This window comes from Aspergillus welwitschiae, assembly GCF_003344945.1.
Source record: "Aspergillus welwitschiae strain CBS 139.54b unplaced genomic scaffold BDQ94scaffold_3, whole genome shotgun sequence".
Taxonomy (NCBI): Eukaryota; Fungi; Ascomycota; class Eurotiomycetes; order Eurotiales; family Aspergillaceae; genus Aspergillus; species Aspergillus welwitschiae.
Genome location: NW_020798697.1, coordinates 740,470 through 754,854, shown reverse-complemented (window position 1 = coordinate 754,854; position 14,385 = coordinate 740,470). Strand labels below are relative to the sequence as shown.

At 51.0% G+C, this 14,385-nt stretch overlaps 7 protein-coding genes across 7 annotated transcripts; 2 read left to right on the top strand and 5 right to left on the bottom strand.

The window, feature by feature from the left end:
* Positions 1–119: 119 nt before the first annotated feature.
* BDQ94DRAFT_181430 (FAD-dependent oxidoreductase) lies at positions 120–1,739 on the bottom strand. The gene is made up of 2 exons (XM_026773882.1): positions 713–1,739; positions 120–650 (listed from the first exon to the last, which is right to left on the bottom strand). Exons 1-2 carry the CDS (start codon positions 1,703–1,705, stop codon positions 291–293), a joined length of 1,353 nt encoding a protein of 450 aa, XP_026631085.1. The 5' UTR covers positions 1,706–1,739; the 3' UTR covers positions 120–290.
* Positions 1,740–2,581: 842 nt separating this feature from the next.
* Positions 2,582–3,240, top strand: BDQ94DRAFT_166278 (uncharacterized protein; the record flags this gene model as incomplete). The annotated part of the gene is made up of 2 exons (XM_026770507.1): positions 2,582–2,869; positions 3,229–3,240. The coding sequence occupies 2 exons, from the start codon at positions 2,582–2,584 to the stop codon at positions 3,238–3,240; spliced, it is 300 nt and encodes a 99-aa protein (XP_026631084.1).
* A 149-nt stretch (positions 3,241–3,389) lies between these two features.
* BDQ94DRAFT_135593 (putative DUF221 domain protein) lies at positions 3,390–7,300 on the bottom strand. Its single transcript, XM_026764703.1, has 6 exons — positions 6,685–7,300; positions 6,133–6,601; positions 5,460–6,074; positions 5,078–5,404; positions 4,618–5,016; positions 3,390–4,558 (listed from the first exon to the last, which is right to left on the bottom strand). Exons 1-6 carry the CDS (start codon positions 6,733–6,735, stop codon positions 3,732–3,734), a joined length of 2,688 nt encoding a protein of 895 aa, XP_026631083.1. The 5' UTR covers positions 6,736–7,300; the 3' UTR covers positions 3,390–3,731.
* On the bottom strand, positions 7,301–8,322 carry BDQ94DRAFT_135590 (uncharacterized protein). The gene is made up of 2 exons (XM_026764702.1): positions 7,559–8,322; positions 7,301–7,487 (listed from the first exon to the last, which is right to left on the bottom strand). Exon 1 carries the CDS (start codon positions 8,199–8,201, stop codon positions 7,821–7,823), a length of 381 nt encoding a protein of 126 aa, XP_026631082.1. The 5' UTR covers positions 8,202–8,322; the 3' UTR covers positions 7,301–7,487; positions 7,559–7,820.
* Positions 8,323–8,464: 142 nt separating this feature from the next.
* BDQ94DRAFT_135589 (uncharacterized protein) lies at positions 8,465–10,050 on the top strand. Its single transcript, XM_026764701.1, has one exon. It carries the CDS (start codon positions 9,141–9,143, stop codon positions 9,417–9,419), a length of 279 nt encoding a protein of 92 aa, XP_026631081.1. The 5' UTR covers positions 8,465–9,140; the 3' UTR covers positions 9,420–10,050.
* Positions 10,051–10,241: 191 nt separating this feature from the next.
* BDQ94DRAFT_135588 (uncharacterized protein) lies at positions 10,242–10,546 on the bottom strand. The gene has a single exon (XM_026764700.1). It carries the CDS (start codon positions 10,505–10,507, stop codon positions 10,334–10,336), a length of 174 nt encoding a protein of 57 aa, XP_026631080.1. The 5' UTR covers positions 10,508–10,546; the 3' UTR covers positions 10,242–10,333.
* Positions 10,547–11,747: 1,201 nt separating this feature from the next.
* Positions 11,748–14,106, bottom strand: BDQ94DRAFT_135586 (uncharacterized protein). Its single transcript, XM_026764699.1, has 3 exons — positions 13,655–14,106; positions 13,243–13,583; positions 11,748–13,148 (listed from the first exon to the last, which is right to left on the bottom strand). Exons 1-3 carry the CDS (start codon positions 13,746–13,748, stop codon positions 12,003–12,005), a joined length of 1,581 nt encoding a protein of 526 aa, XP_026631079.1. The 5' UTR covers positions 13,749–14,106; the 3' UTR covers positions 11,748–12,002.
* Positions 14,107–14,385: the final 279 nt, after the last annotated feature.

Genomic DNA, 14,385 nt, shown 5'->3' with positions numbered 1-14,385 from the left:
GTAGGATTACGAGGTTGGATCCGAGGGATCGGTTGGATGTAAGGGAGATTTTGGAGGATGGGTGGTCCTAACATGAAAACTAATGGTTGAAAGTATTATCATTGCTGTAGTAATGTGGTCGTAACGCTCGTTTCTAGCCATATATCCTGTCCTGTCCCAGATTCCATTCCTTTCTATGATCCATCCGTGTGAAAAACAATATACCGTACCCCACGAGAACACAAACCCGAAGTAAGGAACCTTTGAACACCTCTATATGCCATCCTCGTATCTATCCCCAGTTCATTCGATTAGGATTCGATCTCTCCTTGGAACTCCCGGGTCAACGAGTACACCGACAGATCCGAGAAACTCTGATGCGTGGCTGCTGGAACGGCCGGTCTAGCTGATGCTATCGTTGTACAACCCCCGGGCGACATGTGAACCGGCGACATCAGTTCGCGCACGTGGCCCGGAAATAATCCCTTATCGAGATCACTTTGCCAGAGACGGCGGGAGGCGTCAAAGACTTTGTTGACGAGCTCACGGCGCAGGGACTCGTATTCTTGGAAGGTAGTGGCGAGTGGGGCGTGCAGGTTGCGGGAGAAGATTTGTGTGAAGATGAGGGCGTCTTCGATGGAGTAGGCAGCGGATTCGTCGCGGGGAGGCATCTATATCTGAAGATTAGTGACTGCTTTCAAAGTGAAGTATTGGGGGGTGGTTTATGGCTTACCGCATGCGCTGCATCACCCAGGAGCAGAATCCGTCCCTTGTGCCATTTCCCTCGTTGCCGGACCTGATATACCGGATACAGGGCCCAATCTTCGGTGTGGTCGAGGAGCGCGCGGATGCTAGGAAGGGCAGATTTGGCGAACTGCGTGCGCACCAGATAGCGGATGGACATCTTCATGCTGGCTTGTTCCGGACAATCGCTTTTCGAAGTGGCTTGGTAGCGCTCAATGAGGTGTTCGTTCACGCGGAGGATAGCGGCGGAGAAGATCTTCTGGCGATCAGGGTCGCAGTAGCTAGTGAGGAGGGAACTGTGGCGAGTGAGGTGGATGGCAGTCTGGTTGAAGTGCATGGGGACGGAGAGGTCGTGGGCGTCGGTGACGCTCTGGATGAAAGAGATGCCGGTGTATTCGGAGCGGTTGCCGGGATCGACAATGCGCGTGCGCGTGATAGAGTGGACGCCGTCGCAGCCCAGAACAAGCTCACCTGTAGCGAAAGAGCCATCTTCGAAGGATAAGGTGACGGATGAGTCGGTTGTGGTGCCGCCTACGACTTTCTTGTTGAAGTAGACGGAAACCGTGGGAAGGTGGGTTTGAATGACAGATAACATGGCGCGCGAGAGGGCATTTCGCATGACTCGACGGCCCTTGTAGCCACCGTAACCGAAGCCATTCTCGTCGGTGAATTTGAGAGGTCCAAGTCTGCGACCTGAGCGGAGGGAGAAGAGTTCAATGAGATCGACTTCGATGCCGGCTTCACTGCCCATGCGATTAAGTTCGGACAAGACGCCCAACTTGTCGAGGTAATTTTGCGCCGTTGGGGTAAGACTTATAGCGCCCCCTGAGGCAGATAGTTCTGGTGCGCCTTCGAAAACGGAGATCTTCAGGTCGGGGATGGAGGAAGCCAGTTCCTTGGCGAGAGAGATGGCGCTGGCCAGACCCGCGATGCCGGCGCCGACTATGAGGATGTCGCGAGGAACAGGGGTGGGCTGCATCATGAGCGCGTGGGGTTGAGAGTCGGCTACTGTTGCCAATTCCTGCTTTATTCCCCTGGCTGGTGTGGGGGGGAGTACAATCGGATACTTATAGCGCAACCCCTCCGGGGGGATACAAGTCACACAAGCACAGCGATGGTGGCGGAACGAACAGTTAAACCATGGTTCGTCTGGAAGGATTAGAAATATTGATCCGAGATGTTTGCTCAGGAAATCGCAGGGAGGGAGGGGAAGAAAGAGATAGGAATTGTGGGTGTGCAATCTTGCAGAATTGCAAACTAGACAGACCCTTTTCGGCCAAAACGGCAAACGTAACGGCTTGATGACGCCGCGTTCTCCGCCGGCCGAAACTGACAATGGCAGCCAATCAGATGCCGAGGGAGGGAGTGCCGACATGCACGGCGACCGAGCCAGGCCCGGCCATCGTCTGTGATTGGTGGGACGAGTCATAAGCTCGCCGTGGCCAGACCCGCCCATTTTGATTACCGTTTTACTCTTTTGGGGTTGACACCTCGGCTTTTTCGTTCATTCATTTGATTCAATCTATCAGTTGGCGAACTGAAGATAGTACTACTTTGAAACAAACATTGAAAATAAAACCAGACAAACGATCACAGATAGACATCGTGTAACTCTGTATCACCAGTTCTAGAATTTAACCAGTTCCTGTAACCCCAACTCGTGCCCTGAACTTTCTTCTCTATTCTCTCCCGTATTCCCGTGACGTCAACCATGAACCCCAATTTACTCCCCCAGGAGATAAAACCAAGAACTTTATCGGCAGGGATCAATCCTGCTTATCCCACATAACGTCACATCCCCCTTTAGTTTCTTCCTCTACTCCAACAGTTCACTTGCCTACGGCAGACCAACTGTACAATGAACGTCTTCGACGAAGAACCCAGCACCATCACCCTCTCCACCCCCAAAGCCTCCACCACTGGCACCACCATCGCCATCATCCTCGAAGAACTTAGACTCCCCTACACCCTCCACCTTCTCCCCCACTCCTCCTCAACCACAACCCTGACAGACATCCACCGCACCGGCCACGGCCCAACCCTGCACTCCCTTCCCTCCATAACCACCTACCTCCTGACCCGCTACGACGGCGATCAGCACCACCACCACCACCACCTCTCATACCCCCCGCATTCGCCTGAACATGTAGCTGTCGAAGAGAGTTTATCGAAGCTAGCAGACCGGATGGGGATCATCCATCAACATCATCATCAAGACAGTGAACCTGACAACAAGCATGAACATAAGCATCATCATCACAAACAACATCTCCCAGCGATAAAAGAGAGCGAGGTGGTAGATAACAACAATACTGCGAAAGAGACTGCGACTGCGACTGTCCCCTTTGCGAGAAGTTTACTCAGTCTGTATCTCCATCTAGAGGAGTATTTGTCCCGGCAGAGGAGGGGCGGGGGCGGGTGGCTGATTGGGGAGAGATGGTATTGTATTCCCTTCTTACTTTCTTTTTACTATGTAGTAGGTCGTATTTGGCTGATGGGTCACAGTACGGTGGCTGATATAGCGCATTTCCCGTATGTCGCGGCGGCGAGTCAATATGGGTTTGATTTGGAGAGGTTTCCTGAGCTGACGGGTTGGTATGATCGGATGATGAGGAGGCATGGGGTTAGGAGGGGGTGGGAGAGGGTTCATCTTGAGGGGAAGTAATCGTCATATGAAAAAAATATATAAATATATCAAGGTACTGCTAAGTAGTAGTATCGGCGTGTAATGTATTCATTCAGCAGTCATTATATAGTCAGTATACTCCTTGTATATGTAAACATCACGGCCATTTCTTCTCAACACTTAACTCATAATTAGTTAGTAAAATTAATTTAAACATGAACATCCGTATTATCTTCATCTTCCAACAGCCATATACTCACTCTATGGCCTCCAAATCCGTGGGTATCAAGGTTCTCTGTAACTATTCTCCCATTACCATGACCATCCAACCGTCGGTAAAGTATCCATACACATCATTTTCTCTTTCCTTGCGTCTGGGTATCTAGTAGTAAACCTTCTCCTTGAAGATGGGAGGAACACCCTTGTCCAAGTCCCAGCAGATGTGGTTCTTCTCGTCCAGCCAAGCATCCTCGTCCGTGATCTTGATAACCCGGGAGGTGTGCCTGACCTCCTGGCGACTGACACCCAGCTCATCCCGAGGAATCCAGAGCAGAGGGGGCTGCGCCTTGATGGACGGGTTGAAGTAAGCGTCCCGCTCCACCTCGGGTGCGTACTTGGTGATCTCCTGTCCGCTGGGAACCAGGCGGCGCATCTGCGCATAGCTGTCGTACTTGTCGGGACGAAGGTACCGGAGCAGGAAGTTGGGCTTGGCCAGGGGCTCGTCGGAGGTCAGACCCCGTTCGGCGGAGTCGATGTTGGCCACGCCGCTGTCGCGCGCCTTGGAGCCTCCGGCGGCGGCGTCATCCGATGCCTCGCCGGACTGGCTCACCTTGGTCTGCTCGCGAGACAGCAGGGCTTCTTCCTCCGACTCGAGGTTCTTGGGCAGGTAGTGGATCAGGGGCTCCAGGGCATTATTGAGGGCCACGTGGTACAGAACGCAGAAGACCAGCAGAATGATCATGAGGACCAGGGGCCCAGTGGCAATGCTGTCGGCAGCGGTAGCGATAGCAAAGAGACCAATCAGACAGACCATCAGGAGGTAGCAGCCCACCGTCAGGTGCTTCAGACCCTGAACGTAGGCCTTGCCCTGTGTGTCAATGTTGGCGTTTGACACGTACAGCATGTTGTAGCGGTAGGCGAAGTAGAAGAGGTAGAGGCCGATGGTGGCGAAGCCAAGTACGAGAGGTGCAATGCACGAGTAAACGATAGCTGTAATATGCATTGTCAGTTGGCCGTTTTCAATATCTTCAGAGACCATAAATTCTTACCAATGACAGCGAGGAGGGTGAAAACAGGGTACACAGTTCCCCAGCCCAGACCAGCCAGGTTGGACCAACGGCTGTACATCTTCCGCGGCGTGTTGTCCAGGAGACGACCTAGGACCTTGCCGAGGATCAGTCCACTGATCTGCAGCAAAGCACCGGCACTGAAAGACAATCCTTGCAGGATGATGTACGAGATGTAGAAGTTCGAAGCGGTGGGAATCTTTTTAGCCAACAGAGACGCAGCGGAAGTGGGATCGCTGATAATATCGGAGACGACGCTGGAGGCGGAGGATGAAATAGTGACAACCAGGAACACCTGGATGACTTCGAATGCGAAATAGAAGTTTTGCGTAGTCAATTCCACAGCAGCCAAGCTAGGAGCACCACCAAATTTGGCCATCACTATCGACAAATGAGAATGCGCTCGACTTCCCGTACATGGAGGCGTAGGATTGCAACTTACATCGGAGGACGATTGGTAGCAAAGCCATGAGTACGGACATCAAGACCGTAGGCAGAAGGGACGTGATAACACCTAGAATCCAGCTTGGAACGTCGTTAATAAAGCGAAGGAAAGGGACCTTCTCAGTCAGGAAGTTGATGTTCGAGATGCAGCCAACCACGGCAGTGGGAATGGCCCAGAAGACAATCAAAGCGACAACAAAGGCGATCGTCGCAGAGTAACGAACGAGACGCTCCCACCACTTGATGCGCAAGTTGGACCAGATGACCTGGGTGGGCTCCAGGCCGATGTAACGAGGCGCCATGTGCAGGGGGTAGTTGTGGGCCACTGTGCGCGAGTTAGCATAGCTGGACAAAAACGAAGAACAGTATGGAATACTAACCAGACTGGAAAGCCTGCTGAGCATCGGCCTGGTGGTGGAATTCAACGAAGACAGACGACACCAGGTCCGCATTACCTTCGCGGTGTTTGGCCTGAAGTTCCTCGATCTCGGGGGTAAGGCGCTCGATCTCAGACCTCGCCCAGTTGATGGTATCAACCTTCTTGCCGACCAGGAGTGTGAGCCGATGAGTAGGGCGGTCTTGGGGTCGAACCCAGCGAGCTGCAACCGAGCCGGACTCATCGTCATCGTCGCAGAGGCTATCGCTGGCGTTCTGACCTTCCTCCACGGACCCTTGCTTCTTGAGGGCCTTCAAGCGGGCAGCGTTCGCCAGTTTGATGAGCTTCGTCTCCGCCGCCTCGAGCTTCATCGCAGCGTCGTCGCGTTCAGCAACCTTGTCGTCCAATTCGCTGGTGTTGGTCGTAAGCCAGACATTCTTCACCTTCTCGGGACCAAACATCTGTCGAATCTTGTCGCGGCTCAGATAATCTTCGGTGACCGCAGTGAAGAGCACGGTGCGAGACGAGAGACGGCTGGCATATGCCGGAGCGAGGGCATATGCGTGGCGCAAATTGATGTAGAACAGGCATTCGCGAGTGATCGTGTAGAAGACGAAGCCTAGCAATACCATTAGCGATGGACACCCCCAAGCCAGAGTTTATGAGAGAATACACACCGACAAAAAGCCATGCAATAAATGTGTGAGCGTAGTAGCGAGCATATTTATCGGAGCTGATGTTCGACATGCTCAGCATATCCAATTGCTCTCCGCCGGCACCGCCCGTTGCATTGACCGGGAACAAGATAGGCCAGGTCATACAAGCTCCCACAAAGCAAATCATCGAAACAACCTTCAGGAAGCGCAAGAGAAGATAGGCGTCCATAGAGTGGTGCTGCAGGACATATTCATCGGGCAGCCGGTACATTTGCAAGATCCAATTCCAAAGGCCAGTAGGCGAAGCGGGAGTACGTTCCGAGGGCCGCAAAACGCCCAGGTAAGTACGAGGCATGTACATGCGAGTTTCGCTGCGTCGCAAGATAATGAAGATAATCACCATGGCCGCGGCAGAGATCAAGGAGGGGACCAAGGTCGTAACCAGGCCCGAGGCCGAGTTGGAAGCGCTTTGCGGATCATCACTGCTGGACTGTGGGAGGGTTAGAGATGCGCTCTCCAGCATCAATCAAGGAATGCGACCGAGCGCGATCCCACGACACCATGCAGACTTACCCGTTGGAATAGCTGATGAAGGCCTTCCAGGCCGACATCACGGATAGCCATGATGGCGCACAATTAATGGCAGTGCGAGTCTGCCGTGGTCAAGTGGAATATAGGTGCGGTTACGTCAAGAGGCAGAATGTCGCACGATCGAGAGCGGTCGACCGCAGAGAGGGGGGAGGGGATCACAGGCAAGGGCACGGCCAGGATCGAAAGAGTGTGAGATCCAAACAGGGCAGCTGGACAGGACGAAAGGGAGGGAGGGAGGTTTGTTTAAACGAAAAATGAGAAAAGCAAAGGATAGACTCAAGGGGCGCAAAGCTTAAAGGGAGAGGGGGAGCCACCCAAGGGAAAGAAACCTTTTTCTGTTTGGGTCGCCTGGGACTTGAAGGTGGGTTTGCTGATCTGCCCACTGTAGAAAAAAAAGAAAGTGAAAATGGAAATGAAAAGATCAGAAAGAGCTGGCAAAGCAGATTGGGTGCACAGCTCAGCGCATGCCAATTGGACTCCCAGGAATGGCAATGGGTTCGGCTGAACCGAAAGAATGGTTCCCGTGAAGGAAATCTCAGGCTAGCATCACGAGAAGAGTTAAAAGGGGAGCTCATCCGGGCTTTGGTCAAGTCTGGTGGGATGGAAGAGGATTTGAAGCTAGTGCCACCCACGAGGGAACAAGCCACTCCACTTGGGGCCGCGCAGGACGAGTGAGAGGCGATGCCACTGGCAAGTCAACTCTGGATCTCAGATGGGATCGTTGGGTCGCCCGGGTCACACTCCTGTGGGTGGAGGAGTCGATGACGATTGAAGGAAGGGCCAGCGTAAGGGGAATTCCGATCAGGAGCACAAATGCTAGATTTGCATTTGACTTTTGGGCTGATCAACAGCAAAGCGACGATCGCACTCCGTTTCAGCCACTGCTCGTCATCATGATATGAGCGGCATCATGCCAGCCAGACAGATGTCTGGTCCAAGGTGAATTCTCATTTGCCTTTTGCCATCGGGACCGGGACAGAATTCAATTCCCAACCACCCAGTCTGTCTTCTCACTGAGAGAAGCTTTCCCCTCTTTCTGATGTGGCCCGGTGACAGCCAGTGGCAGAAATAGATAGTGGATGGAAGCTGAACAATTTTCCGATGGGGTTTCCGTTTGGTTACTGTGGCTGGAGAGACCAGACGAGGGAAGATGATAAGGCGCAAGAGTGGATGAGTTGGTCCCAATAGATCGGCCTTAGCAGATTACTAGCGTCTCTTAGTCTGACTCGCAACTCGCTTACCGTATGGTATTGTTCCGACGCGCTTTTTGCAGTGGCATCTCCCATACATTCACACTGGAATGCCTCGTAAACCCTCTGTATGCGGGTTGCTACCCAGGTGGTCAATCCTGTGTCGATAGAGTGACTTTTTCGTCCGGTAGCGAAGGTGGCAAATTTGAATGTGCTCGAACCTTTCAGTTCCTTAGTTCCTAACTCAGGCCAGGGAGGAATCGAGGAACGCAATCTCTTACCCCCCAGACGGCCGGCTGGTGGATTCATGTTCCAGTGGCTGGTTGGGACGGCTTTCTCCGTGGGTGTCGAAAGGGGCAGCCCTTTGCGACCGACGCAAACGGCAGCAATGAAATCATTTTCTTTCACTAGAGGCCAGTATATAGTGGATAGTTAATAAACTATCATATTATTGTGTCACAGTATGAAATTAGAATGTACCTGTGATCTCATTTCCACGCAAATTACTATTTCAATAAATGTACGGAGTATGAAATCATAATAATAGTAAAAGCAATCTGCACCCTCAAACCCGTGACAGTTGGAAAGCCAAGACTCGGGATCTGTCCGATGGTTGGCTTACGACTCTTTCTCTCTCTCTCTCTTTCTCCAGTCTCCAGCCACAGTATCCACGGCGCCATGCGTTTCACTTGCGAAGATTCTGACACGGGCCGCCCGTTTCATTTTGCGCCATCGTGTCTATGGTCTGTCTGATCTATCATTCTTTAGCAGTGCTATACTGGCATGTAGTAAGGGCCAGGTTCAAATAAAAGAAGAGGGAGATTATCGGAATGCTACTCCCTAGAAACGGAGGGGATGCGGTTGTGCTACACAGTAAACGGTCCGACTAGAAAGAAGGCTGTGTAAGTCACTTTGCAAACTCCTCCTCCGCACACCATAGCAAACACAAGCCAGATCTCACCATCAATAAATTCATCATCTATGATCCGTACATACGCACCACATGACTGGCTCATTTCGCATCGTCCCTTGGATCTCGGATCATAGGTTCATCCCATCGAAGCCTATGGGACCCACAGGCAATCAAACCAGTCTTTCAGCCTCGTGCTGGGGCCACCATCTCCCGTACCAGATCACACACTTTCCCTTGGAACCACTAGCCAGGCAACCCTTTTTTTCCTTTCGCGTTGAAAATTTGTCAACGCTAACCCGGCTGTGTCTAGTGTTGGAATTCGGCGGTGTGTTTGAATGCAAGCACTGCTTGCTTTGCTTTTGATCGCCAGTGCGGAAGAATATTTATGTGTGCGTGTCTGTTGTTGTCACTTGCGCGAGGCGATGCTTTTCTCCCTCTGCTCTGCTCATCATCACTACGCGTATCGAAATAGATGTGTCTATGTGTGTGTGTGTTCTGCAGATGATGATGATGATGGTATCTATAATTGGCATCACCACATCATACAACGGAGGAAGCTTGAAGAAAGGGAGACGAATATTTCCCGCGTAGCAGCAGACTTTGCCGCGAAGTGAAGTGTGTAGTAATTAGTGGCACCAGCGGCAAATCGAAATTCCGTTGCCTGGACAGACAAACAAGCAAGCATGCCCATTTAATCCATCACCGATCAATCAACTTCTGCAAGATTATGGTTCATTACTTTCGTTAATTCTAACGCTCCGAGGACAGGACGTGGATAAATAACCATGTGGCTGGACACGGGCTGGCCATTGGCACCTATCATGCGGCAAGCAACTGTCGAATCTGAGCAGAATGGCATATTCCTGAGGCAACATCCTTGAGGTTAGTTTGTCATGGCTTTTGCTTTTGGGGGGATACGAGACGGGTCTATTCCAGGTCTAGCCTCACTTCCTAGACTAGTATCTGAGACAGGGCCTTATGAAGATGTGTATACTGGGACAATTGACTGTTGTACAAGCCGTGAAAAGGTACGTTGATAGATAGACTTACGCCAAACTGAAGGCGTGTAGGGCGTGTATCGCGGAGGGACCATTTTCTGTCATACAAGAGAAAAATTGTCCTGAGAGCAAAGCCGATGTATGGAGTATATAATCCCAGTTAATTCTCCCAAAACACAAAATGCAAGGCTTGCATGAAGAAGTGACAAAGCAAAGTACATTACACAACCTCAAACCCGGCAGCGATCCCGCCCACTCACAGTACTACCATAGTATCATCTTGTGGCACAAAGTCTCCCAGATGATACCGATACCGATTCTGCACAGCCAGCATCACCTATACCAATCCCGACCCCACGAGCACATACTAATATCCAACAGTCCTGAAATAAGCTATCTTCTATATCACTTTAAATAGATACTTTAACTTAACATCATCAAATAAATTAACTACCCACTCACCTACCCACCGCAGTCAAACATCCTGAATTCTCCCTGACCAACCAAAGGTAAGCAATAAGCTTAACCACTCAGATCTCGGCACAGCAACCCAGCCCAGTCCAGCCCAACCCAGCCGGTCGTACTTCTGCAAGTCGGACCAGTACCACCCAGGTAGTAAACTCCTGACACACACAGACGGACGGGGCGGGCGGACGGCATGCCATGCCCTGACCCAAAACAGCGGCCTGCAGTAGCGTGTGCATCTGGTGTGTGTGTCTGTGTCCAAGAGCAGGAATCACGATCAAAAGTACTTAACTAGTGTTAATCTATTTTATTTCTCTAGGGTTATGGGATACAGAACCTGTGCTGTGTTTAGAGTAGTAGTGGCGTGAGCTCCAGACCCCCTCTTCTCTCTCCATCAGAATTAATCATCGCACCCCCAGCCATGTTGTTTCTTTACTAAGCGGCACTGGCACCAATTAGTTAACTATTAACTGGTCAATTGCCGCCACCATCAGCCCAAAGCTCAGCTGACAGTTATTACAAGTCCATTCTCTACCCCAAGACTCGATTTACCCAAGGATATTCAGAGTGCAGAAACATTCCATTAAGATAATCAAGAGAATGAGGAACAAACCCAAAACCAAAAACCGACGCGTCCCACTTTAAATAAGTACCACAAACTAAAACCCCCGTAGTTGTACTCCGTTAGCAGGTACACAAAAGAAGCAACTCCGATAACCAGCGGATTCTATATCCGGCAGGAAGGATTTGTGACATGTCCCACCCACCGGACTAAGTAAAGTAAAGTAAAGATAGGTAATCTATCTATCTACTCATCTCATCCATTAATGGGAATGCTCACATCGTTTAAAGTCCGTGCGCGCGAATGATCTCATACGTACAGTAACAGAGTGGACATAATATCTCTCACCGTAAGTTCCCTTCGATCCACTGATATTCTGGGAGCTGTGGTTAGTTAGCTAGTGATTGCTTTGCTGATCTAATTACGCGGCAGTGTGCAAAGTAGATAGATATATCTATCTATCTGTCTATTATCAGGCGTATTCTTACAGGAGGGGAATGATCCGATGGGTACAAATTACTTAATTGGGTAGGTTCGAGTAGAATTAGTTAAGTTGGAGGTTTCCGATGCAGATCGGCTTACGTGGCAGTCGTCCTATCCTACTTCAGTCTAAGTCAAAGTAGCTAGATACACGGGAGGGTAAGCAGATGGTGGTTAAGTTAGTAGTATCCGTAGTGGTGAATGGATGACCGATTGCCCGCAAGGGATATTGGTCGCGGATAAGTTGGGAACCGTGGAACAGGTCGTTCTAGAAAACCCGATCTGAGGTGACACCAACCAGTAAGTATCCATCTGGGAAGTTGTAAATGCGGGGTTACCACCACTAACTTCAGTTTTGACTTTGTTTCCTGCTGCAGGAAGAAAGGACAGCTAGCTAGCTAGCTACAAATACTACTTTTAATGAAGAGGTCACGAAAGTACGGAGTAAATATTCATGTACGACTGCTGCGACGCTCCTGCACGTCGCGGAAAACAATCATGGGTTTTGGATTCGTACCTAATCAGTACTTTTTTCTGTTCTGCCCGAAATATACAAACATACAGAACACAATACAACATAACACAACACACGCTTCTTTTCAAACCAAGAAAAGAAAACAATGGCTAAAAGTAGATGAATGTCGGCAGGGGAAAGGGGTATCTCGAAAAGTAATTTTGGTCGTCGCTCTCACTCAAATTGGGCCAAGCAATTCTTCCTCAAATGCATCGATTCCTCGAATGGGCGGATGGAGCATGAGTAGACTGAAGAGGATCTCGTTGTATTGAAATTGAAGGTCCGGTCGGAGCTGCTTGTGCATCTTCAGCAGCTCGCCTGTGGACCATCCGCGTTCCGACTCCTTCAGGTCCGCTCCATAGCCTTCTTCCAGAAGCAGCCAGATGAAGGTCTCGCAGGCTGGATACCGGTCCAGGTTGTGCAGTCGCACGAGGTGGTGGAGGTGGTTGAGAAACCGCCCGGTTTTGTTCTCCGATGCTGCCAGATCCCACAGTGCCGCGGTGATGTAGATCAAGGCTGCAGTTCTAGTAATCTCCTGGGTGGGCGCATTGCGCACAACATACATGCGGTAATCTTGAGGCACCTGCGAAGGGCGGGGCCCACTGGAAAGTAGAGGAAACAAGGGACTATCCATCTGGAATGCAGTCCGTCGCTGGGGTACAGACTCCAAGTAAGAAGGTGTGCTATGCTGGTGCATCAGCTGCTCTGCCGCATGAAGAAAAGAGACGAGCCAGCGCTTCCCCTCTTCGCTCATCTCCATCGGTGGTGGAATCATCACGTATCGCACGTAATGCATGAAAACCTCAACCGTACTTTGCGTGCCGGATCGAGACCGGAGGATTTCAACCGCCTGGTCTTCGTATTTCCGAGCGACTTGCTTGTCACCAAACCGATCCTCGTGTAGTGACATGCCGCTTAGCGCCAATGCTAGGTTATCTTCGTCGACTCCTGCAGAACCGATCTTTGCTTCTTCGATTCCCTGTACGGCCTTATCGAGATGATACTGAGCTTCCTTGCTGTCTTGGAGGTTGTAGAGCTGGGCTTTCCAGCGAGCGCAGTATGTGAGGATGACTGCTTGGAAGCACAATGGGTGACTCATGGCGGCCTTGAACACAAGGTCTTTGATATACTTATTTTGACCCGACCAGTAGGTTAGCCGGTTAGTCCAGTAGTCGGCTAGCTCTTGGTCATCACGGGAGTAGACACCTGGCAGAGAGTTGAATGGATCTTTTCTCGAGGCATCAAGCATGGTGACTGGTGAAGGTGACTGGTATCCATCTACCGATTCGGGTGGGGATTGCACAGGAGGGAGACCAAATGGAATCTATAGCATTAGTCCGGTCAGTATGGCGAAGCGGTGGAGACAATTGTGTAATTAATGGGGAAAGTGTTGTAAAGATGGTAAAAGATGGACGTACCAAGGAATGCCCGTTTACTGAAGTTTCGCTGGGAACCTCCTGAGGGGCAATGGATTCGTAATCATCATGATTGTCTACATCTGTCCTCTTATGAGGCCATGGGGAGTAGCGAAGAGGGCGACTACCCCTCCGGTCGCCGTCCGCCCGGGAGTGGGATGACTTCCTCTGTCGGCGTTTCTCCTGAACATGGTGACGCATCACATGAGCCCGTTTTTCGCGGGACGAGGAATTGGAGTCGACAAAGTAGAAGATTTGATTCCTGGAGGATTGATCATCGGACATAGGCAAGTGCCTTCGTCGTCTAAGCCTCACAGGAATTTGAGGGGGATCGCTGGACGTTCCTGAGGAAATGGTGTTGGTAAGTTCGTCGACAGGACGGTCAGATCACAGAGAAGGCGGCAAAGAAACCAACGTTGTTGTTCTGATTCAGACGAAGAAGTCCCCCGTACGCCTGAGGTAGAGTCGAGAGGTGTTGAATCCGCCAAAGGAAGTCTATCCGCCGACATGGCGGTTTTTCTATCCTTTTTCTTGTTGTTCCCCTCTCTCCGTTGTTTTTTATTGTTTTCACAGGAGGGGGAGGAGGGAGGGAATGACTGCTGGGCGGGATGACAGGGTGGAACGAGAGCGGAGCTCGTTAAGACTGCATATTCGGGGGGGGGAAGTGAGATCACGAACACACACACACAAGCCACCAGCGAATGGGGACGGGAAGCTTTCTAAGAAGGACAAGGAGAAGGCATTGCAGAATGGGCTAGTAGAATGGGGACTAACCAACTCGGACCACCTGTCAAGTCAGAGTAGTAGGAGTTGTCAGTCAGTAGGAAGTAATGAGGGAGCAAGTGATTAAAGAGAGCAGCAAGTTGGTTTGCTTATCTATCCGTGGCATAAGGACTAACGACAAACCCCCCGACCTGTCCGTTCCATCTTATTAGGGATGGACGGGTTAGTCAGTGCTAGTGGTGGGGTCAAGGACAACTAAGAGGCCCCGCTAGTCCGACTCCGAAAGTTTATTTGACATGACGGATTGTCGTGATTGGCTGCTTGTCAGCTCAGGCTCCGGGAAAAGTGTCTCCGCCGGCGCTTATTGGGTGCGGAACGACGCCCTCTGCCCTTGGAAGGGATCCGCTTTGGTGAGGCCAGGTT

What these genes read in the sequence shown, in the direction of transcription:
- BDQ94DRAFT_181430 (XM_026773882.1), bottom strand. Translation starts at nt 1,705, where the DNA reads ATGATGCAGCCCACCCCTGTTCCTCGCGACATCCTCATAGTCGGCGCC. An exon ending in TGGGTGATGCAGCGCATGCG is followed by an intron (nt 651 to 712) that starts GTAAGCCATAAA and finishes CTTCAGATATAG; the next exon opens with ATGCCTCCCCGCGACGAATC.
- BDQ94DRAFT_135593 (XM_026764703.1), bottom strand. Translation starts at nt 6,735, where the DNA reads ATGGCTATCCGTGATGTCGGCCTGGAAGGCCTTCATCAGCTATTCCAA. An exon ending in TATTGCATGGCTTTTTGTCG is followed by an intron (nt 6,075 to 6,132) that starts GTGTGTATTCTC and finishes TGGTATTGCTAG; the next exon opens with GCTTCGTCTTCTACACGATC. An exon ending in CACCCTCCTCGCTGTCATTG is followed by an intron (nt 4,559 to 4,617) that starts GTAAGAATTTAT and finishes TGCATATTACAG; the next exon opens with CTATCGTTTACTCGTGCATT.
- BDQ94DRAFT_135590 (XM_026764702.1), bottom strand. Translation starts at nt 8,201, where the DNA reads ATGAATCCACCAGCCGGCCGTCTGGGGGGTAAGAGATTGCGTTCCTCG.
- BDQ94DRAFT_135589 (XM_026764701.1), top strand. Translation starts at nt 9,141, where the DNA reads ATGCAAGCACTGCTTGCTTTGCTTTTGATCGCCAGTGCGGAAGAATAT.
- BDQ94DRAFT_135588 (XM_026764700.1), bottom strand. Translation starts at nt 10,507, where the DNA reads ATGCACACGCTACTGCAGGCCGCTGTTTTGGGTCAGGGCATGGCATGC.
- BDQ94DRAFT_135586 (XM_026764699.1), bottom strand. Translation starts at nt 13,748, where the DNA reads ATGTCGGCGGATAGACTTCCTTTGGCGGATTCAACACCTCTCGACTCT. An exon ending in GTCTGAATCAGAACAACAAC is followed by an intron (nt 13,584 to 13,654) that starts GTTGGTTTCTTT and finishes CCATTTCCTCAG; the next exon opens with GAACGTCCAGCGATCCCCCT. An exon ending in CAGTAAACGGGCATTCCTTG is followed by an intron (nt 13,149 to 13,242) that starts GTACGTCCATCT and finishes CTAATGCTATAG; the next exon opens with ATTCCATTTGGTCTCCCTCC.